We start from the raw sequence: 23,495 nt of genomic DNA on the forward strand, positions 1-23,495 counted from the left end.
GGGGGGTATGCCCGTAGTAATGATGCTTGGGTGATAATGGCAAACAAACGAATTGGGGGTACTTACCCTTTAACACAAACTTCAGGAGTAATCAAATCTTTTTTTTTTGAGAATCACCGGGGGAGGAGTCCCTCCACCTGAATATATTACTCAAAGTGCCATTATGCCAGAGAGTGATCCGGTTCATAAGGGAAACCAGATCGAAAACCTAAACAATTTGACCCCGTTTATAAGGAAAACCGGGCCGAAAACCGTACAAGTAACAAGGTTACAAGAAGATGAAAAGAGTAGGGCGCCCACCAAAGGCAAGACATAGCTAGCAGACTAACAAGACCACCACCATAAAAGACACAAGTAGTTGTGGGGTGATGTCGAGGGACACAATACCGAGACTTTGCAAGGAACCTAACGCACCGCACTGGCGTGCATACGGAACCCACGGCGCTACATAGGAGCACCACAGTCAACGAGTGCCAAGCATGAACCTTGACTACGAGCTCCGCCAGTGAAGTTCGGCGATTAGCAAGTTGGGGAGGCTTCTTGCGCGTCATTGAGCAAAGATGACCGAGGTAACACCAAGAGCACGAAGCTCGCCGCAACACAACGGCAGCCATGAGAGGGTCTTGAGCTTGCACGGCAAGAGGGACGACACAAAGGCACCGCCGCTGAACCCCTACAGAACACCACCAAGGACATACATACGGGGTAGAGATGGCTGCTCCACAGCATGGAGGAGTGTTGTTGCCAGACCCCTACACGCACCACTGTTACCCCAAACCAGTCACACCACCACCACCACCGACAACCCCACTACTTGCAGCTAACCAACAAAACAACCTAGCCAACTTCTCGATGATACCTTCAAGAAGGGGTGCGACGCACGGTTGCGCCGCCATCATCGGTTCTAGGTAGACCTGGAAGCAGAGTTTCCTCCGAAGTCGAGCAAAGGGTGGTGAAATCAACATTTTGACGACGCCTCCAGGAAGGATAGTGGCGCCCACGGGCGTCACCATCGTCGGCTCTGAACAGAGCATGGCTTTCGCCGAGTTGAGCATTCACACACCCTGTGAACAGACTATTCAGGGCACACCGCACCACCGCCCCGCGCCTCATGGCAGCACTAGCAGCCACAGGATGCACTGGGCACCATGAGCGCCCCACCAAGCACTGCCACCGGTAGCAACCTCCATCTTCCAGCCACGCACCGCCATGCAGCCAACAGCAAGCCGCCACCACGCCACCGGACGGAGACACCTCCACGCATGTAGCTCATCTGCCACCCGCCACCACCGCCCGCAGAAACCACCGGCTGACCCCCCTCACGCCCAGGCCAACACCGGCCGGATCTGGGAAGGGAGCCCCAGATTCGCCCCCGCCCCTGACCAGTCAGCGCGCGAGCAAGCAGCGACGAGCCGCTACACACAGGGGGTCGGGACTGGCCGACAGGGACACCGGGACGACGCCGACGAGCGCCGCCACCGCCCGCCTCTGAGGCCGGCCTCCCGATCCAATCTGACTGTCACACCCTAGCTAGTTCATGCATTAGAGTGTTGCATCATGTCTATTCTTTCATCAGAAACCTGAAATGGGGATGACAGAACCCCCAGCCCCCTCTGAAACCAACTAGGGTTTACTAAAAACTTTTTCAATGAACCTGAAATGCCCTTCTAAAATGCCCATCATTTTTGTCTTGGTTCAGAACCTCTGCCAAAAGTGATGCACATTTTCCTAGGTCACCTTAGGGTCTTTGAATTAAATCATAGATATTTGAATTTGGGCATTTAAAATTATATAAAATATTCAGATGCTCAAATATCTCCAAACTAAAATGTTTCATGTTGGAAATAATCCAACTATGGACCAGGAGTAGTTTGGTGATTTTAGGAGTTGCCTAAGTATTTTTAATAATTCAACAAAGTTGCAGAAGTATTAAAAAAACAGAAAACAGGAGAAATAGAAAAACTTACCTGGCGCCAGCACCCGGCCCATCCTGCCGGCCCAGCCCAGCGCCGCTCCAGCGAGCTGCTTGCCGGCCAGGCAGGCAGGCAGGTGCCCGACGGCGACCGCAGCGCGCGCCACGCAGCTGGCCGTCGCCCTGCTTCACCTCCTCGCCTTGGGGCTGAATGGATGAGCTCCACGTCGCGCCGTGAACCACCAGGACACCTTCATTCTCCCCCAACCCCTCTCTCTCGCGCTCCCCCGCCATGGCCGACGCCATCGCCGCCACCCCCTCGCCGTAGCCACGCCCTCCGTCAACCCCACGCCGTGCCGCCGTGTCCAGGAGCTCCGCTACCCTCCTCTCCTTCGAGCAAGCCGAGCCCCGAGCGCTCGCAAGGCCCGAGCCCACCGCATCGACCTCGACCGAAACGCCGTCACCGGAGATCCCCTTCAACGCCGACGTCGCTCCGGCCCGTCCCCGGCCGCACCAAGTGCTTCGTCGAACTCCCTGTGAGCTTAGCCATCTTCCCCTCCCTTCTTTTCTTGCTCCCGAGCCGTGTAGCGACCTCCCGGAGCTCAACCGCACCCACCGCCGCGGAGCTCGTCGCCGACGTGCTCCCGGTCACCCTCCGGCCACAAACTGGTGTCCATCATGTTCACCATGTCACGTAGCACCTAACCAGCCACTCCCCGCACCTCACCGACCCCTCTAGCGTAAAGTTCGTCTTCGGCCGAACTCCGGTGGCCGCCAAAGTCGTCGCCGACGCCAACTCCGGCCACCCCGACCCCAACGGACTCCACCAAGAGCTGCGGCTCGTCCTCAGCTCCACTCCGATGGCCTCCGCGACCCATTTGATGGCCGGAACGGCCAAAACCACTTCCGCCGCCGCGTCGGGCTCGCCGGCGGCTAAACGCCGGTGCAGCCGACCCGGGTTTGACCACGGGTGGGCCCTGGTTGACTCTCCTGAGTCAATGACAGGTGGGGCCCAGCCCTGTTAATTAAATAGGTTTAGTTTTAATTAAACTTTAACTAAGCTAATCACACTGACACGCGGGACCCACTGTCAGGTTTGACCCGGACCGTGTCCCGTTGACCTGCTGATGTCACACTGACGTCAGGCTGACACAGTAATTGATTTTCTAGATTTAATCTAATATAGGGAATTCCAGAATATAGTTTAAACTTCAAAAATTCATAACTTTTAATCTGTAACTCCAAATCAGACAAGTTATATATGAAAAATGATAAATCCAATCTATCCATCTGTACTATTTTCATGCATGATTAAACAAGTTAACTTGATGTTTAATGCAGAACAAGGAAAAACCCTTTAAAGAGCCATGTATGAGTTTGAAATTTGAATCTTTGATTCAAATTGGTTCAAACCCTTCTGGTCTTAGTTGCATTAGCCCAACACACTCATATTGCCATGTTTCATGCATGCATCATATTGTTGCACATTGTTTGGTGATGGTTGTGTATCGGTGTTCTTTGCGGCAGGTTCTGCCTCCGAGGAGTACCGTGATTACCCTAACGAAGAACCGTATCAGTGCATCGAACCATCAGGCAAGCAACCAACCATTTGATCATATCGATACAATCCCATGTTCTCGCTCCTGCTCTCTTTTACTACATTAAGACAACGCGTTTCAAACTGCTGTGTGCTACGGTAGTTGAACCCACTTCCTCTGCATGACCTGTCATTGCCACAGTAACTAGATGAAACCCACTAGCATGTGTAGGAGTTGATTGAGCCATATGTATGTGTTGTTCCTACCTTGCTATGCCTGCTATGCTTAGAGTCGTGTCAGGTCTGGTTCATCTGGGTGATGGACTAGAGTAAAATGATTATGTCGGTAATGAGAGTGGTGTGGTGAACACGATTTGGTAAAGGTATCGATGAGAGGCCATGTAGGAGTACATGGTGGGTTGTTTCATGGAAGCCGACCTTAAGCACTGAGATCTGTATGTGTGATTTAAGATACAGCTACTACCATGCATTGGGCCCTGAAATATGACCCCGCTCGACTTCTTATCCACCCTAGTTCTCTGTCCAGGAGTTGCAAGTAGTTTCTGGTGTTTGTAGCCTACTGGAGGCCGTGGACAGCGCTGACTGTAGGGGTGGGCTGTGATGCGGTAGGTACGTGGCACGGTGTACCGAATACCCGTTAGGTATCTCGGGAACCCTGTTCACATCGTTTGGGGCTGTGAGCGAAACCTCGGCCGGGTCTCCTCATGGATGGAACCCGAATAGGCGATAAACCTGGACTAGAGACTTAGGTGTTTAGGTAGGTCGTGGTCTACACCCACGTCGGCTTTCGCTTGAAGTCTGCCGAGCACATGTCGTGTGCAGACGCTAAGTGGTGGAAACATGTATGAAGAAGTACACCCCTGCAGGGTTAACGTGATCTATTCGAATAGCCGCGTCCGCGGTAAAGGACTACTTGGTTGCCTATACAGTTCATAGACAAGTAAATGGAAACTACTAAAAGCCTCAAGATAAGTGTGAGTGCCGAGGATGGCTCTTCCGTAGGAAGACGGAGGTGGATCCTCGGTAGTGTGTTGAAGTGGTGAGTAGTGGACTCGTGTACGCAAAACCATTTCAAGTTGGAGTCTCGTAGGATAGCCTAGCCAAGAGTCAAAGCTGGCTTGCTGCAATAACTCCACCAACCCTTCTTGATAATGTGCATGTATGTAGGATCTGATGTAAGTCTTGCTGAGTACCTTTGTACTCATGTTGCTATAATCTACATTTTTACAGAAGACGCTGCAACCCCTTCTGATGGGTTCTTCGTAGACGTTGACATCAATGAGTAGGCTAAGGCCCAGGTGGTGATCCTGAGCTTGTGAAGGACCACGTAGTATAGCTAGGCTTTCCAAGCCTCTTTTTATTTTACTAGCTGTCTGTACCCAGACAAGTTACTTCCGCTGCTGGTTTGTATGACTGTATGACTTGAATGCTGGGTCGTGTGACCCGTACCTATGTGTATGTTATGTATGGCTCTTTGAGCCTTAAATAAAGTACTTGTGTCTTAGAGTCATGTTGTGATGCCTTGTTGTATTTGCACATATCGAGCATATTGTGTGTATGATTGAAATGCTTGGTATGTGTGGGATCTGACTATCTAGTTGTTTATCTTTAGTAGCCTCTCTTACTGGGAAATGTCTCCTAGTGTCTCCACTGAGCCATGGTAGCTTGCTACTGCTCCGGAACACTTAGGCTGGCCGGCATGTGTCCTTCTTCGTTCCTGTGTCTGTCCCTTCGGGGAAATGTCACGCATTGAGTACCGGAGGCCTGTTAGCCCGCTACAGCCCGGTTTACCGGAGTCCTGCTAGCCCAGTGCTACAGCCCGGACCCACTTGCTGATGACCGACACGTTCGATGCTGGGTCATGGATGCCTGTCCCTGTAAGTCTGTGCCACTTTGGGTTTACGACTAGCCATGTCAGCCCGGGCTCCTTATCATATGGGTGCTAGCGACACTATCATATACTTGTGCCAAAAGGCGCAAACGGTCCCGGGCAAAGGTAAGACGACACCCGTGGGAATACCGTGCGTGAGGCCGCAAAGTGATATGAGGTATTACATGCTAGACCTATGTGGCATCGAGTCGGGGTCCTGACAACGTTGGTATCAGAGCAAGACTGCCTGTAGGTTCTCCAAGCCAAACTGGTCGATGTTGAGTCTAGAAATTCTTTAGTTATATGTAGGGGAATTGTTTGTGGGTTGGAACGTAAGGCTCTTTTTACTCCTTTATCTTATGACATTCTGATCTGAGTCAGTCTATTCTTCCATCGGGGGTTAAGGAATTAGGATCTTTTCTCTCTATCAGGTTCACGTGTTACTAATCAGTAGTACCTTATAGGTTTGATGGATACAAGCCTAGTTCAGTTCTACCACCACATTATGTTGCTAGGATGGACTCAGAACTTGATATGATGTTGTTGAGTGTGTATGAAATCCTTTGTCAAATGTCTCAAAATCCTTCTTGAGCATTTACAGCCGTTATGCTGTCAAAATTTTGCTAGAAATTCTAATGCCTTTGCATTATGATTGTGCTTTCAGATGGCCACTCGCGACCTCAATCAAGTGGTTCGCTTGACTCGATGCCTAGATGTACCCGGCCATACCGCCATGTTGGTCAGGGTAATGACTGAGGCTGGATACCGTTGGTATCCTGAGTACACGGTCGAAGAGCAATTTCGAGACTTTAATCAAAGCCAGTATCTCTGCACTGTCAGGATATTTCCATCTTATCCTGGATCCACCGAGCCCCTTCACTGCTCCTATGGACTCGGGGTTACTATTGAAATGGCTGTGCAGGACGCCGCCTACTCTATGATGACCATCATGCGAGTCAGGTCTGGCCTATTTCGGGACTCTGATTTTCGGTATATGCCAGGATCACTTCCGGGAGCACAAGGGTATCTCCAGGCTATCTATGCTGACCCCACTCAGGAGGATTCACGGACTCGCACCACTGCTGAGATGCTCAAGGATAAGGACCGTGAAAATCGGGCCTTGAGGCTAGAGCTCTTCAATACCCGTGCTGACCATTGGGCCACGTTGACTCGGTTTGCACCGGCGGTGCAAGCTGGATATTCGGATATGCGCAATCTCTATCCTGTGAGATCTGCTCTGCCAGACGTGATGGGTTGGCGTGATGTAGGAGGCATCACCCCACCTCGCGGTCCCCGCAGGCCACCGTCTGTTGGTCCAAGACCTCATCCTAGCCCCTATGGTCCACAAGCTCCGCGAGATCGTCTGTTTCCGGATGATCATGTTGAGCTTCCAGGCTATGGAGGTGATTTCTATGAGGACTACTACGGATCGGTCTGAGTTAGTGATAGTATCACTAGTTCGTACTAGCTGTGTCGTCTATCGTCCTGCGTAACTCGTGGGATATGACCTAGTTTGTACCGCCTTCCGGAGGTGTAGAAAAATAATGTATAGGAGCTTGGGATGCCTCCGATGAGATGTAATCCTCTTTTCACCGTAATAGTACCTTGTTTGGTCTTGTACTAAACCTTGTATGGTGTGTATGACGATGGAATAAAGAAGCAGTTTCTGTATCTACCATGTCATACGGATGATCATCTTGCATTCCGAGTTATTCCTTACATTCTGTATCCTATGTCGGAATCTTATCATTCTGACTAAATAATTGTCTTGTTTACCTAGGATGGTCAACACGCGCAATAACCCTGCTCCTCAAGAGCAGGCCGAAGGCAGTGAAGTCAGGAATGCAAATCTGCCTCATCCTCCTTCCCTAGCCGAGGTTATGCCGGAAGCCGAGAGAAACAAGCGGGAGACCAACCGTTTGTTGGAGCGTATTGAACAGAACACCGCACACCATCAGAGAAATAACTTGGTGTCACTCAGTGATTTCATCAAGTTACATCCACCCACGTTCCACCACTCCGTTGAGCCTCTCGACGCTGATGACTGGCTTCGCAGTATTTCTCACAAACTGCGTTCCGCGCTAGTAGCTGAGGCTGACAAGGTCACCTTTGCTGCATATCATCTTGAAGGCCCCGCCAGTCTATGGTGGGAGAATTATGGAGCTATGCGCCCAGCGGGCCATGTCACTACTTGGGCTGAATTCAGCGAGGCTTTCCGTGAACATCACATTCCGGAGGGTCTCATGGACCGTAAACGTGAGGAATTTTGCAGTTTCACTCAAGGCCGACTCTCTGTGGATGCTTATAGCAGGGAGTTCGGTAACCTCGCACGATATGCAACTGAGGAAGTTTCTACTGATGCCAAGAAGCAAGCAAGGTTCCGTAAGGGACTTAGTCCTGAGCTTCGCCGCGACCTCCGTCTGCATGAGTGCACATCTTTTCAGAAGCTTGTTAACAAGGCCATCAGTGCTGAGACTGGTCAGTCTGATTATGACGCAACACGCAAGCATGGCCGTGACGTGGGTTCCTCATCCGGTGCTGGCCCTCAGAAGCGTCGCGTGTGGGTGCCCAACACTGCCCTGCCACCCAGGTTCACACCGAGGCCATCCTTCCAGGCGCCTCGCCCCGTTCAACAGTCTATACCAGCCAAGCCCTATGGTGGTCCAACCAACAATGCTCCTCCACGTACCAGTTCCGTGACTTGTTTCAAGTGTGGGGAAACTGGCCACTATATGCGCGAGTGTCCCCAAACCAACCCCAACCAATCTGCTAAAGTTGTTGGCCGTGGCAAGCCGACAGGGAAAGTGTTCCACGCCAAGCCGGCCACCGCTACATGTGGCCATGTCAACTGTATCTCTGCCGAAGAAGCTCAAGAGGATCCCAACGTTGTTCTCGGTATGCTCCTTGTTAATTGCCACCCGGCATCTGTTCTTTTCGATACAGGAGCATCTCATTCATTCATATCCGAGAACTATGCTCGCCTGCATAACACCGCATTCTGTGACATGCCATCCTCTATGGTAATTCAAACTCCGGGATCCAAATGGCAAACCTCTAGGGTAAGTCATGGAAATGAAATCCAAGTCGACAGACTTGTTTTCCTTGCATCTTTGATAGCTCTTAAATCTTCAGATATTAATATCATCTTGGGTATGGACTGGATGTCATCCCATCATGCCAAAATTGATTGCTTCTCTAGGACTGTTCAACTCACCCATCCTTCAGGGAAGATAGTCAATGTCTTGACCCGATTAGCCAAGCGACAGTTATATTCTCTTAACGCCAGCCCTTTACCAGACCTTGAGGACGTTCCGGTAGTCCGTGACTTCCCGGATGTCTTCCCAGAGGAATTGCCAGGTGTTCCACCTGACAGGGATGTTGAGTTCGTAATAGACCTCATTCCAGGAACCGTTCCGATTGCTAGAAGACCCTATAAGATGGCACCACTAGAACTAGCCAAGCTTAAGAAACAACTCGATGAGTCCTTGAAAAAGGGTTTCATCCGACCTAGTTCATCTCCGTGGGCTTGCCCCGTCCTCTTCGTTAAGAAGAAGGATGGTACGGACCGGATGGTTGTAGATTATCGACCTGTCAATTTGGTCACAATCAAGAACAAATATCCGCTCCCCAGGATCAACGACCTGTATGATCAGCTCGCTGGATCCTCAGTCTTCTCCAAAATGGATTTGAGGTTGGGCTACCATCAAATCAAAATCAGGAACGGGGACATTCCTAAAACGGCCTTTGTTACTCGTTATGGCCAATACGAGTACACCGTCATGTCCTTCGGTTTAACCAACGCTCCAGCCACCTTTTCTCGGTTGATGAACTCAATCTTCATGGAGTATTTGGATAAATTCGTCGTGGTTTACCTCGATGATATACTCATCTACTCCAAGAACGAGGAAGAACATGCTGAACATCTAAGGCTAGTGTTGAAGAAACTTTGAGAGCATCGTCTTTATGCCAAATTCTCTAAATGTGAATTTTGGTTGTCAGAAGTGACCTATCTGGGTCATGTAATATCTGGTAAAGGTATTGCTGTTAACCCTGAGCGAGTTCAAGCCGTCCTTAATTGGACTCCACCTGAATCGGTCAAGCAAGTTCGGAGTTTTCTGCGCTTAGCGAGCTATTGCCGTCGCTTTGTCGAAAATTTCTCCAAAGTTGCTAAACCTCTAACCGAACTCCTCAAGAAAGATAAAAAGTGCGAGTGGACTCCACAATGTGAGCATAGCTTTCAGGAACTGAAAAGACGCCTGACTTCTGCTCTCGTACTGGTACCGCCAGACTTCTCTAAGGACTTTGTTATCTACTGCGACGCCTCGCGACAAGGACTAGGTTGCATTCTCATGCAAGATCGACACGTAATTGCTTACGCTTCACGGCAATTGCACCCACATGAGGAGAATTATCCTACTCATGATCTAGAGCTTGCAGCTGTAGTCTATGCACTTAAAACCTGGCGACATTACCTTCTCGGTAACCGTTGCGAAATATTCACTGATCACCAAAGTCTGAAGTAGATCTTCACCCAACCGGATTTGAATCTCAGGCAAAGACGTTGGGTCGAGTTGATCACAGATTTCGACTTAGGAATAACTTACACCCCAGGGAAAGCCAACGTCATGGCTGATGCGCTGAGCCGTAAATCTTATTGTAACAACCTGATGTTACAACAAAGTCAACCGCTTCTCCATGAGGAATTTCGGAAGCTTAACCTTCACATTGTTCCTCAAGAATTTCTTTCCACCTTGGTGGCGAAACCTACTCTTACGGATCAAATTATCGCTGCCCAAAAGCGAGATAAGGGAATATCTAAAATCAAGGAGAACATTGCTAGCGGAGGTGCTAGTTGTTTCTCCACAAATGATCATGGTGTTGTGTACTTTGAGAACCGTTTAGTGGTTCCCAAGAACCAGCATCTACGGCAGTTGATCCTTAAGGAGGCTCATGAATCTCCTCTCACCATTCATCCCGGTAGTACTAAGATGTATCAGGACCTACGCCAGAGGTTCTGGTGGACTAGGATGAAGAGAGAAATTGCTCAGTATATTGCTAATTGCGACGTCTGCCATCGTGTAAAAGCAGAGCATCAACGGCCTGCTGGCACCCTTCAACCCCTAGCTATTCCTGAATGGAAATGGGATAAAATCGGTATGGATTTCATTACCGGTTTTCCCAGGACCAAGAGAAGGAATAATGCTATCTTCGTCGTGGTCGATCGTCTTTCCAAGGTAGCCCATTTCTTACCTGTTCGTGAGAGTATAACCGCTAGTCAATTGGCAGACTTATACATCTCCCGAATAGTGTCTCTCCATGGTGTTCCTTTGGAAATTAACTCGGATCGAGGAAGTCTTTTCACCTCTCGATTTTGGGAAAGTTTCCAAAATGCTATGGGAACCCGCCTTTCTTTTAGCACCGCTTTTCACCCTCAATCAAGTGGTCAGGTAGAACGCGTCAACCAGATCCTAGAAGACATGCTTCGAGCCTCTGTTATCTCATTCGGAATGGAGTGGAAGAAATGCCTTCCATTTGCCGAATTTTCTTATAACAACAGCTATCAATCTAGCTTGGGTAAAGCCCCTTTTGAAGTTCTCTATGGACGACGGTGTCGAACACCCCTTAACTGGTCAGAAACCGGGGAAAGACAATTCTTTGGCCCGGATATGATTCAGGAAGCAGAAGAGCAAGTTCGCATCGTTCGTGAAAAGTTGAAAACAGCCCAATCTCGTCAAAAGAGTCAGTATGACCGAAAACATAAGGCTATGACTTTCAAGGTTGACGAGAAGGCTTACCTTCGGGTTACTCCTCTGAAGGGAACCCATCGTTTCGGTATCAAAGGTAAATTGGCTCCTCGTTACATTGGACCTTTCCGTATTCTCGCTAAACGAGGAGAAGTTGCCTACCAGTTGGAACTACCTCCGCATCTCTCCAGAGTCCACGATGTCTTCCACGTTTCTCAACTCAGGCGTTGCTTCTCGGATCCTATCCGTGGAGTGGACCACGAAACGCTTGATCTCCAAGATAATCTCACGTATCGAGAGTACCCCATTCGTATCCTCGATCAGGCCGAGCGTACCACTCGACGTCATAATATCAAGTTTCTCAAAGTTCAATGGTCGCACCATTCTGAGGATGAAGCAACTTGGGAAAGGGAGGATCGTCTTCGACTCGAGTATCCCGCCCTCTTTCCGCAGGAACCCAAATCTCGGGACGAGATTCTTTTGAGTGGGGGTGAGTTGTCACACCCTAGCTAGTTCATGCATTAGAGTGTTGCATCATGTCTATTCTTTCATCAAAAACCTGAAATGGGGATGACAGAACCCCCAGCCCCCTCTGAAACCAACTAGGGTTTACTAAAAACTTTTTCAATGAACCTGAAATGCCCTTCTAAAATGCCCATCATTTTTGTCTTGGTTCAGAACCTCTGCCAAAAGTGATGCACATTTTCCTAGGTCACCTTAGGGTCTTTGAATTAAATCATAGATATTTGAATTTGGGCATTTAAAATTATATAAAATATTCAGATGCTCAAATATCTCCAAACTAAAATGTTTCATGTTGGAAATAATCCAACTATGGACCAGGAGTAGTTTGGTGATTTTAGGAGTTGCCTAAGTATTTTTAATAATTCAACAAAGTTGCAGAAGTATTAAAAAAACAGAAAACAGGAGAAATATAAAAACTTACCTGGCGCCAGCACCCGGCCCACCTGCCGGCCCAGCCCAGCGCCGCTCCAGCGAGCTGCTTGCCGGCCAGGCAGGCAGGCAGGTGCCCGACGGCGACCGCAGCGCGCGCCACGCAGCTGGCCGTCGCCCTGCTTCACCTCCTCGCCTCGGGGCTGGATGGATGAGCTCCACGCCTCGCCGTGAACCTCTAGGACACCTCCATTCTCCCCCAACCCCTCTCTCTCGCGCTCCCCCGCCATGGCCGACGCCATCGCCGCCACCCCCTCGCCGTAGCCACGCCCTCCGTCAACCCCACGCCGTGCCGCCGTGTCCAGGAGCTCCGCTACCCTCCTCTCCTTCGAGCAAGCCGAGCCCCGAGCGCTTGCAAGGCCCGAGCCCACCGCATCGACCTCGACCGAAACACCGTCGCCGGAGATCCCCTTCAATGCCGACGTCGCTCTGGCCCGTCCCCGGCCGCACCAAGTGCTTCGTCGAACTCCCTGTGAGCTTAGCCATCTTCCCCTCCCTTCTTTTCTTCCTCCCGAGCCGTGTAGCGACCTCCCGGAGCTCAACCGCACCCACCGCCGCGGAGCTCATCGCCGACATGCTCCCGGTCACCCTCCGGCCACAAACTGGTGTCCATCATGTTCACCATGTCACGTAGCACCTAACCAGCCACTCCCCGCACCTCACCGACCCCTCTAGCGTAAAGTTCGTCTTCGGCCGAACTCCGGTGGCCGCCAAAGTCGTCGCCGGCGCCAACTCCGGCCACCCCGACCCCAACGGACTCCACCAAGAGCTGCGGCTCGTCCTCAGCTCCACTCCGATGGCCTCCGCGACCCATTTGATGGCCGGAACGGCCAAAACCACTTCCGTCGCCGCGTCGGGCTCGCCGGCGGCTAAACGCCGGTGCAGCCGACTCGGGTTTGACCACGGGTGGGCCCTGGTTGACTCTCCTGAGTCAATGACAGGTGGGGCCCAGCCCTGTTAATTAAATAGGTTTAGTTTTAATTAAACTTTAACTAAGCTAATCACACTGACACGCGGGACCCACTGTCAGGTTTGACCCTGACCGTGTCCCGTTGACCTGCTGATGTCACACTGACGTCAGGCTGACGCAGTAATTGATTTTCTGGATTTAATCTAATATAGGGAATTCCAGAATATAGTTTAAACTTCAAAAATTCATAACTTTTAATCTGTAACTCCAAATCAGACAAGTTATATATGAAAAATGATCAGAAAAATCCAATCTATCCATCTGTACTATTTTCATGCATGATTAAACAAGTTAACTTGATGTTTAATGCAGAACAAGGAAAAACCCTTTAAAGAGCCATGTATGAGTTTGAAATTTGAATCTTTGATTCAAATTGGTTCAAACCCTTCTGGACTTAGTTGCATTAGCCCAACACACTCATATTGCCATGTTTCATGCATGCATCATATTGTTGCACATTGTTTGGTGATGGTTGTGTATCAGTGTTCTTTGCGGCAGGTTCTGCCTCCGAGGAGTACCGTGATTACCCTAACGAAGAACCGTATCAGTGCATCGAACCATTAGGCAAGCAACCAACCATTTGATCATATCGATACAATCCCATGTTCTCGCTCTTGCTCTCTTTTACTGCATTAAGACAACGCGTTTCAAACTGTTGTGTGCTACGGTAGTTGAACCCACTTCCTCTGCATGACCTGTCATTGCCACAGTAACTAGATGAAACCCACTAGCATGTGTAGGAGTTGATTGAGCCATATGTATGTGTTGTTCCTACCTTGCTATGCCTGCTATGCTTAGAGTCGTGTCAGGTCTGGTTCATCTGGGTGATGGACTAGAGTGAAATGATTATGTCGGTAATGAGAGTGGTGTGGTGAACACGATTTGGTAAAGGTATCGATGAGAGGCCATGTAGGAGTACATGGTGGGTTGTTTCATTGAAGCCGGCCTTAAGCACTGAGATCTGTATGTGTGATTTAAGATACAGCTACTACCATGCATTGGGCCCTGAAATATGACCCCGCTCGACTTCTTATCCACCCTAGTTCTCTGTCCAGGAGTTGCAAGTAGTTTCTGGTGTTTGTAGCCTACTGGAGGCCGTGGACAGCGCTGACCGTAGGGGTGGGCTGTGATGCGGTAGGTACGTGGCACGGTGTACCGAATACCCGTTAGGTATCTCGGGAACCCTGTTCACATCGTTTGGGGCTGTGAGCGAAACCTCGGCCGGGTCTCCTCATGGATGGAACCCGAATAGGCGATAAACCTGGACTAGAGACTTAGGTGTTTAGGTAGGTCGTGGTCTACACCCACGTCGGCTTTCGCTTGAAGTCTGCCGAGCACATGTCGTGTGCAGACGCTAAGTGGTGGAAACATGTATGAAGAAGTACACCCATGCAGGGTTAACGTGATCTATTCGAATAGCCGCGTCCGCGGTAAAGGACTACTTGGTTGCCTATACAGTTCATAGACAAGTAAATGGAAACTACTAAAAGCCTCAAGATAAGTGTGAGTGCCGAGGATGGCTCTTCCGTAGGAAGACGGAGGTGGATCCTCGGCAGTGTATTGAAGTGGTGAGTAGTGGACTCGTGTACGCAAAACCATTTCAAGTTGGAGTCTCGTAGGATAGCCTAGCCAAGAGTCAAAGCTGGCTTGCTGCAATAACTCCACCAACCCTTCTTGATAATGTGCATGTATGTAGGATCTGATGTAAGTCTTGCTGAGTACCTTTGTACTCATGTTGCTATAATCTACATTTTTACAGAAGACGCTGCAACCCCTTCTGATGGGTTCTTCGTAGACGTTGACATCAATGAGTAGGCTAAGGCCCAGGTGGTGATCCTGAGCTTGTGAAGGACCACGTAGTATAGCTAGGCTTTCCAAGCCTCTTTTATTTTACTAGATGTCTGTACCCAGACAAGTTACTTTCGCTGCTGGTTTGTATGACTGTATGACTTGAATGTTGGGTCGTGTGACCCGTACCTATGTGTATGTTATGTATGGCTCTCTGAGCCTTAAATAAAGTACTTGTGTCTTAGAGTCATGTTGTGATGCCTTGTTGTATTTGCACATATCGAGCATATTGTGTGTATGATTGAAATGCTTGGTATGTGTGGGATCTGACTATCTAGTTGTTTATCTTTAGTAGCCTCTCTTACTGGGAAATGTCTCCTAGTGTCTCCACTGAGCCATGGTAGCTTGCTACTGCTCCGGAACACTTAGGCTGGCCGGCATGTGTCCTTCTTCGTTCCCGTGTCTGTCCCTTCGGGGAAATGTCACGCATTGAGTACCGGAGGCCTGTTAGCCCGCTACAGCCCGGTTTACCGGAGTCCTGCTAGCCCAGTGCTACAGCCCGGACCCACTTGCTGATAACCGACACGTTCGATGCTGGGTCATGGATGCCTGTCCCTGTAAGTCTGTGCCACTTTGGGTTTACGACTAGCCATGTCAGCCCGGGCTCCTTATCATATGGGTGCTAGCGACACTATCATATACGTGTGCCAAAAGGCGCAAACGGTCCGGGCAAAGGTAAGACGACACCCGTGGGAATACCGTGCGTGAGGCCGCAAAGTGATATGAGGTATTACATGCTAGACCTATGTGGCATCGAGTCGGGGTCCTGACACTGACGCATCCCGTCGCCCCTCCTCTGATGAAACGGAGGACGCGCGTAGCAGGAGAAGCGTCTCGCCGCCACCTTCCCCGGAGCACGTGCGGCCTTTGCGGCGGCCTCCTCAGGTGGCAGCGAGACTGGGTGTGAGGGAAGGAGGGGAGCGGCGACGCGACAGGGGCGCCCCCGTGTCCCAGAGGAGGGGCGACGCGGGGGGAGGAAGGGGATTGTCCGCTTAGTGACTTTTTCGTAATCAATTCTTTGTAAAGTTGGGATTAGGGGGCTTGGCATCTCTCCCCACCTTATGTTACGGAAGGGGGCTATGGCCCCCTCCCCCTTACAACACCACAAAATGCTTCTTCGATAGTTGTTTATGTTGGAGTACATGTATCTTGTAATCATTATTGATCCTATAATCACATACATATGATGTACTAATACCTTATTTTCTGAAAATTATATTTTCTATTTTTATGCCTTTATGATGACTTTCTTGCTATGCAGTATATACACTTGTGAAAACGGTCATCCTAAAGATCCTAAGTAACACCATCCGGATAGCAAGGCATGGTGCAACCTTTTTACCTAAAAGCCTATAAAATTGCAACAACTTACTCTGTACTTGCAATGGCATATGTATGGCAGAGGTAATACTAAAATGGCACAACGTCACAAGCATTTTTTAATTAAGAATCGCACAACACAACCCTCCCACTAATATTCACAAGACCACAAATGTTCGCTTGTCAAGATATATGCGTACTTGGTAAGATCTATTCAAGAATTACTTCCATTCAAGTATAGATGGTGCAAGAGCATATAAAATGTTGCCACAGAGGATCCCATGAATGTTTTGGTCGATACTGCTATCAATGGCGGAGCTATGTGCATGCCAAAGGGCAGCCCCAACCTTGGAAGAAATACTAAGAAATTTTGTTTTGGAGGATTTTTTTTATTGAACATCCTAGTCTAACTTGACCATTGGCTGCAAGGGCATCCACAACGCGTAGGTGATGGCACTATTAGAACAAAACTCGAAAAGTGACACTATTAAGGAGAGCTAAGTATGTGCAACGAGCCGAGCAAGCATGCTGATTAAATCGATAGTCCGCAAAGCATGTGGACCATTCTTAAAGAGCAATTGGGGTGTGTGGGCCAAGATTGTTGGTGGGGAAGTGCTTCAGTTTGTTGCCAGCAAAACAAAAGAACAGTAGCGATGAGCGCGTGTGGCCTTTCTCGGTTGTCTTTCTATTCCCCATTCTTTTATATATTTAGCTACATGTATTTTCTACATGGCATGTGTTTGATAAAATGCAGACATGTGACGCGACTGATTGAGCGCTCCTAATTCACCCGTTCAAGTTGCTTCTTACGTATTGTAGGCGATTCTAATGCCAATCACTTGATTAAATCTTATATTTGGTTTATGTTGTTGTTGGTATGCTTGCATCTGTCCCTCTTAATTTATCACTGTCACGCTTTCCTATTTATTCTGCTTGCACTTCATGTGATTCTATGGATGTCCGTTTGTCTTTCTTTCTTTCCTTCCATCTAACAAAGCATGTTGTTTCAATTAACTTGGAGGTTTTTCACCTTTGCTAATGTAACAAAACCAGTCAGATTTCCCTGATAAAGGCTTAGTCAGGGTTTCTTGGTGTTATTTGTTCAAATAGTTGCTTGCAACTGATAATTTAAGCTTGGGAATCTTGTTAAGTCATTTCATTTCATTTCTGTTACCAAGAATGTATCTCCTAATTCTTATCTGAACTTTGAAGGCCACAAACTAGGTGTTGTTGTAGGCCAGCAACTGCAGGAGCAAAGAAGAATAATGTTATTTTATATGTCTTGGCTATGTCCATAGTTTTCTACACTTGTGCAACTGAGCGTTGCCCAAGTGAAGGTGCGAGGAGGAGCCGGCGCAGCGAAGCGCGCGACATGCTTCTAGTACAAGTACTATGTGCAGACTAAGGTATTTTCTTGTGATATGTGTAAAATCATGTGCTACTAAGTAAAAGATAGTAGCATAAGATCAATAATTCATGTTGATACCATCAACAAAGAAAGTTTTAAGAGGAGGCTTACGGCATATGGATTAGATGGTAACAATTGTTTGCGGTGTTAACCCAAATGGGCAAATAAGTAATGTCAATTATGTCAAATTTGAACTAAATAACAGGGAGCACACAAAAATTACAATCAATCTAAGCAGGGTATTAGAGTTCTAGACAACTTCTTTAGACCTCAAAACATGTTTAAATATTTCAATCCCACAACTACTGCTAGACTTTAATTTTTGCCGCCGCTAGCGGTGACACCACAGTAGTGGTATGGACGTATGGTTTGCTGCCAACATCAATAGTGTTCATGGGATAGTATTTTGGGGGGACACAGAGAGGGGGATGGTCGACTTAAATTAAATGGGCTCCGTGTACTCTTACGTGTCATCGGGGTGACAGATAAACCACTCACATACACCATAAGGCCTCCACCTAGCCACCTCAGATCAAAATCATGTTTTCATTGAGATTGATGGCTACCGAGGAGCAGTTTTACCTGGCATTGGCAGTTTGATTTAGGGTGAGGATCACAATAAATTAATAGAGAGAAAAAAAAATCTACACTACAACAATAGTTGAGAGATGAATATGCAATTGTCTCTTATTGCAATGATGGGGATTTGTTGCATACGTAGAATGTTTTATTGCATATACATGCTTGAAACATAACAATGTTGGGAACAATGTTTTGTTCACATTTTTTAACGGACCACAGAGAAAACATTGCAATGAGATTGTGTACACACAGTAAAATATTGCAAGTGGAATTTCATGTTGCAACAAATTGGATGCTCTAAATTTTACACATAAGTGGGATCAGATGTCCTGGGAGATGGCCGGTCGGGCAAGAGGAGCACCAGATCGAGTCCTCTCTAGCCCGGCGCCTAGCATTGCCCAAATGAACCTCCCATTTGACTGCAGCCATAGATTGGTAGCATCTCTTATTCTCTTTCTTTTTCGTATGTTCCTGGACCACAGAATTGTTACGAACTTACATTGCTCAATTTATCCAAAGGACAGCAATTGCCATATCTCTAACCCAATCAGCATTGACCTGTGATCTAACCCAATCAGTGCAAGTACAAAACAGAGTTCAAGAGAGCGTGATTCTGTGCTTGTGCAGGGTTAATCCCTGTCTCATCCATACGGCGCAAACATCTCGTATAGTACGATCCCAACCATCCAACCATACCTGCTTTATTTCTTGAACACAATTTCTGATGTATATATATAACACAGTTTGTCGCAGCACCAACCAGCCACACTGAACACAGTATCAGCAACAACAACATTTGAGATAATATTAGAAATGGGCCAAAGAGGAGGTACTGGACTGCTTAAAAAGTCATTTTCAACAGCCACCCCCTTCTCTTTTTTCTCCTGCCCTCAGCTCTTAGCAAGAGCTTCTTACAGTACTAACTAACTAAGCTCCTTATTCAACAATCAAGCCGCGGTGAATCAGGAAAAATAGGTCCGCCTACCGGAATCACAACAATGAAGATACTGTGGGGCTGTCAACCGCAAGACCCATGGTGTTAAGTCCGTTGTCGACGTAAACAGTCGAGCCAGTGATGGCAGAAGCCAAAGGAGACACCAGGAATGCTGCCGTGTTCCCGACTTCATCTGTTCAGCAAGCCAGACATTCTTATAAGATATCAGTTCTTAGAAAAAAGTTGCATGTCTTTGCGAAAATATAACAAGGGAAGGCATCAGTGAATTATATGTAGACAAAAATCTTTTAACCTGCCAGAAGCTCCTTCTGCAATGGTGCATTGACATAAGAGTACTCGATCATCTTCTCAATGAATCCAATTGCCTTGGCAGCTCTGCTGCCCAGAGGACCTACATATGCATCCAATAAAATAACGATGAAGCAAATTTGATACAATTGCCAAGTCATGCCAAACTGTTTAAGCCATATAGTCTGTGTAAACTATGCAGATGGGACATAAAGGCCAAACAAAGCAGATTACCATGGACGAGTAATGTAACTATGTCACGTTTAGGCTTGAGCAAACATCCAAGAAAATACAAAATGCAATTTAAGTGCACCCATTTATTCTGCTAGGTGTCCTCCAAGATAAGTTAGCTGTCGAAACCATGTTTCTTTTGAGAAAGGATACCTGCAGATATGGTGTTAACTCGGATTTTGCCTTTGCGTCCAGCTTCAAAAGCAAGTACCTACATCAATTTGGCGAAAAGTTAGAAATAATATTAATAATGCAAAACAAAGACCTCATTTAAAAAATGTGCATTATAATCGTAGAGATAATCCTACTTTTGTATCACTCTCAAGAGCTGCTTTAGCTGAACTCATGCCACCACCATATCTAAGCAAAAAACCATCAAATTAATCACAAGCAAAGATAGCTGGAAAATTAGCTTATCTCCATAGATCTTCAAGAAATATTACCCAGGAATTGTCCTTTCAGATGCAATATATGTTAGCGAGATGCTAGCACCACCTGCAAAACATTCTAACCCATGAGGCAGTGCAAATATAATGGCTATGGGGTTCTATCTGAACACACATTATTTTATTAAGCTGAGCAGAGTTAATAAATGGTCAAAGAACTTTTCATGCACCAATGTCCACTTAGAAGTTCCATGCAAATGTGTGGCATGCTAAACAAGCCAACAGCATTTCCACTATGATTCACAAGCAAACTAAAGCGAAAACGAGACAACATGAAGGAAAAGAAGGTTTGATCCTAGAAAAGAGGATTTTATGCCAACATGTCATGTGCACTACAAGTTGTACAACAGAGGTTGGTACTTGCATTGAGATTCATGCTAGAGGGTAGATCCAAATTTTTGAAATAAAAATAAAGCATGAAAAGGTCTCAAATTAAATAGAACGGTAATGGATTTGGCCAGGGAAAAATATAGTATGGAAGGTTACTATATGAATGCTAGCACAGTACTGAAGGGATGTGCATTACCTGGATTCATAATAGGAAGGAAGTGCTTAAGTAAAGAAACAAAGGAGTAACTGGATGCTGAAATTGCAGCAAGATACCCACTTCTTGAGGTTTCCAGCAAAGGTTTTGTAACCTTCAAGCATAAAGTTAGGTGATTTTTCAGTGAAGGTGCTACAAAAATATTGAGTACGACGTCATGCACGTGTCTGTGCAAACACAATGTAAAAAAATACGGAAAGGCTACCTCAGGACCATTAGCAAGAGAATGCACAAGAATGTCAATGCTGCCATATTCCTTCTTAACTAATTCGGCAGCTTCCTGTCAAATGAGCAGATTCATATATTAGTCAAACTCAAGCTGTCGCGGAACAGATCGTATTTGTTAAATTGGGAGAGATGCCAGAAGTGGAACATGCATTGCAATGAGGCCCAAAGGGCTAATATATTACAACAAGAAGGATGACTCGCACTACCACAAAGAATACCACTAATACGTTATTACCCCTTAGCACCTCAAATTCAAGGTACGTGCAACAGCGTTGAGTTTGGAAGGGGTAAGGTTTACGTGATATAGTAGAGATGTTATAATTGTGTCCCTTGTAGTCCTAACATGCACTCACTGTTATACTACTAACCTTTAAAATATTGTGCATGATTTCGAAGCAAATTCAAAAATTAGGTAGTCATATATGATGGAGATGATTTCATAGACATACCTTCACAGTCCAATTTGACGATCCTGCGTACCTTTTGTTTGTTTTGACCTAACATAGTGAAATACAATGTTCATCAGAGAGCCATAATAAAAAATGAACAAGGACATACACAAAGATAGAGCATTACATCTTCAGGAACATCCTCCGGGGAATCATAGACAGCATCCAGTGGATAGACTTTAACAATCTCCATAAGAGATCCATCAGGCAGCCTGTACCAACAGCAAATTAGTCAACTGTAAAACGGTAAGTGTTTAGAAATATGTGATGCACCGGCTAAAACTATCCAGAACTATAGTACAGACTTCCGTGATTCGTCAAATTTTCCACGCCTCAGGCTTGTCTCAAATATGTTAAGTGCCTGTCAAAGGTATAATTATCCATGAGACAATTCATCAACAAAAGCTTCCATAATGATGGACACAAGGATCGGATCAACATACAGGCACCCATGTACCAACAAGAATTTCAGCACCAGCTGCGGCAAGAGCCTTTGCAATTGCCCAGCCATAGCCGTTATCATCAGCAACCCCAGCAATAAATGCCCTTTTCCCTGAAAGATCACAGCTAGATGAGAAAAAAATGTAGTAATGAGAAGGCTTTATGCTCTCTATCAAATCCAGTTTTCCGGACATTAATGAGTTACACACTTTCTTAGTTTTTTTTAGTACCGAGAATATGAGCACCATTGCATATTTGTAATCTAAAAAAACAGTAATATAGATGGACGTGCTCTAACCCTATTTACATAATTTTCATAAGGTCAGCAATTCGAGTATGATTGGTTTGCTGCCAATATTTGGCTAGCCAAATATTGGCAATACCAATACTTGCCAACTATTGGCAACTTTGTGTGAGATAGGCAAGACAACTCGGTAACCTACCAAGTAGTAGCCAATAGTTGGCACAATGCATGCCAATTTTTGGCATCAAACCAATCATGCTCTTCATGCAAATAAAACTACATGAGGTTACTGATTGGTATGTACAATGAAACTTCCCCCAATTTTTTTGATAAACTTTTGCAGTACCCTGGGTAGTAAACTGAATGCCGACTTTCAGGTAATGATTTAGAGCAACATGGTTTGTTTTTCACCATTTTAGCAAACAAGCGATAAAATACAGTCCCCAGGAAACCCACTTTTCAGTTGTTGCCTAAATCGCTAAACTCCAAGGTAAGCGAACACCATCCCCTATGCGTTATATATAAAATTATAATGAATCAAGGATGGAATTTCTGCAATCAGTAGAAGTGGTATGCATGAACCTGACCGTGTTAGAAAAGAGAGCAGCATATACTAAAAGGTGAATGATGTTAACTACTAGTAGTACACTCAATTTGTATGAATATCTCACGATCCGATAGAACCCAAACAGAGTTACAACAAGAAGCGATGAGGAATTACATAATTGTTCTTTACATGCATAGAAGTACCAAACATAATTGTCACCATTCCTGACACTGCTCACCTCTAAGATCGATGGGCAGCCCAGAAGAGCTACCTTCTCCTGACACCGCTCTTACGGCGACAGCGCCGCTCCGGGAAGAACCAAGAGACCTGGAGCAGGAGATTCTGGGACAGTTCGCGAAGCTACCAGCGACGAGCGTCAGGTCGATCCGTGAGACGGCCGGCCTCGAGGTGAGCATGCTCTGAGAGGCCGAGACGCAGGGGCGTGCGGCCAGCATCTGCGCGCCGGCGGTTGCACAAGGGGCCATCGTCCGTGCTAGCAGCTACGAGCCTGTCAGAACACCACAAATTCATCACAGCAAGAAAGGATCTCGCGACAAGGATAAAGGCACGGCCAGGATCAGCGACGCCGGCCGGAAACGGCAGCCCAGCTCGCAGCCCGTGCCCGGAGGATCTCGTCGGGCGAAACCAGCCGGCAAACGGCGCAGGGCAACAGCCCGGTTTCCGTGGATCGGGGCGGAGGTGAAGCGGGAGGCGGTGGCTTACCTCGGGAGAAGGCGGAATGCGTGAGGGAGGGATCTGAGGGGGGATGCGCGTGCCGTTGGTGAGCGCAGCAAGGTGGCGGCGATTCTGGAGCGGCGGGGAGAGCAGGTGGGAGAGTAATAGGGAGGAGGGGGCGAGGGGGTTTTCGATGAGACCGAGGGGGTGAAGCGGGCTCGGTTTGGCCGACCGCCGGAGTAGCTGAGAAACCGAGGGAGCCCTCTGCTCGTTTTTTTTAA

The 23,495-nt window shown here is 47.4% G+C and overlaps 1 protein-coding gene across 1 annotated transcript; it reads right to left on the reverse strand.

Moving 5' to 3' along the window:
• Positions 1-18,834: 18,834 nt before the first annotated feature.
• Positions 18,835-23,436, reverse strand: LOC119337378 (enoyl-[acyl-carrier-protein] reductase [NADH] 1, chloroplastic-like). The gene is made up of 13 exons (XM_037609506.1): positions 23,263-23,436; positions 22,778-23,047; positions 21,751-21,860; positions 21,613-21,668; positions 21,435-21,519; positions 21,308-21,355; positions 20,836-20,910; positions 20,613-20,724; positions 20,084-20,135; positions 19,949-20,000; positions 19,794-19,851; positions 19,414-19,512; positions 18,835-19,293 (listed from the first exon to the last, which is right to left on the reverse strand). Exons 2-13 carry the CDS (start codon positions 23,022-23,024, stop codon positions 19,157-19,159), a joined length of 1,131 nt encoding a protein of 376 aa, XP_037465403.1. The 5' UTR covers positions 23,025-23,047; positions 23,263-23,436; the 3' UTR covers positions 18,835-19,156.
• Between the last annotated feature and the right edge of the window lie 59 nt (positions 23,437-23,495).

Source organism: Triticum dicoccoides, chromosome 7B (assembly GCF_002162155.2).
Source record: "Triticum dicoccoides isolate Atlit2015 ecotype Zavitan chromosome 7B, WEW_v2.0, whole genome shotgun sequence".
Classification (NCBI taxonomy): domain Eukaryota; kingdom Viridiplantae; phylum Streptophyta; class Magnoliopsida; order Poales; family Poaceae; genus Triticum; species Triticum dicoccoides.

Coding starts and splice junctions, on each gene's coding strand:
- LOC119337378 (XM_037609506.1), bottom strand. CDS start 23,024: ATGGCCCCTTGTGCAACCGCCGGCGCGCAGATGCTGGCCGCACGCCCC. Junction 21,356..21,434: donor CGGAGGATGTTCCTGAAGAT/GTAATGCTCTAT, acceptor TCACTATGTTAG/GTCAAAACAAACAAAAGGTA. Junction 20,001..20,083: donor TCTGAAAGGACAATTCCTGG/GTAATATTTCTT, acceptor TTTTTTGCTTAG/ATATGGTGGTGGCATGAGTT.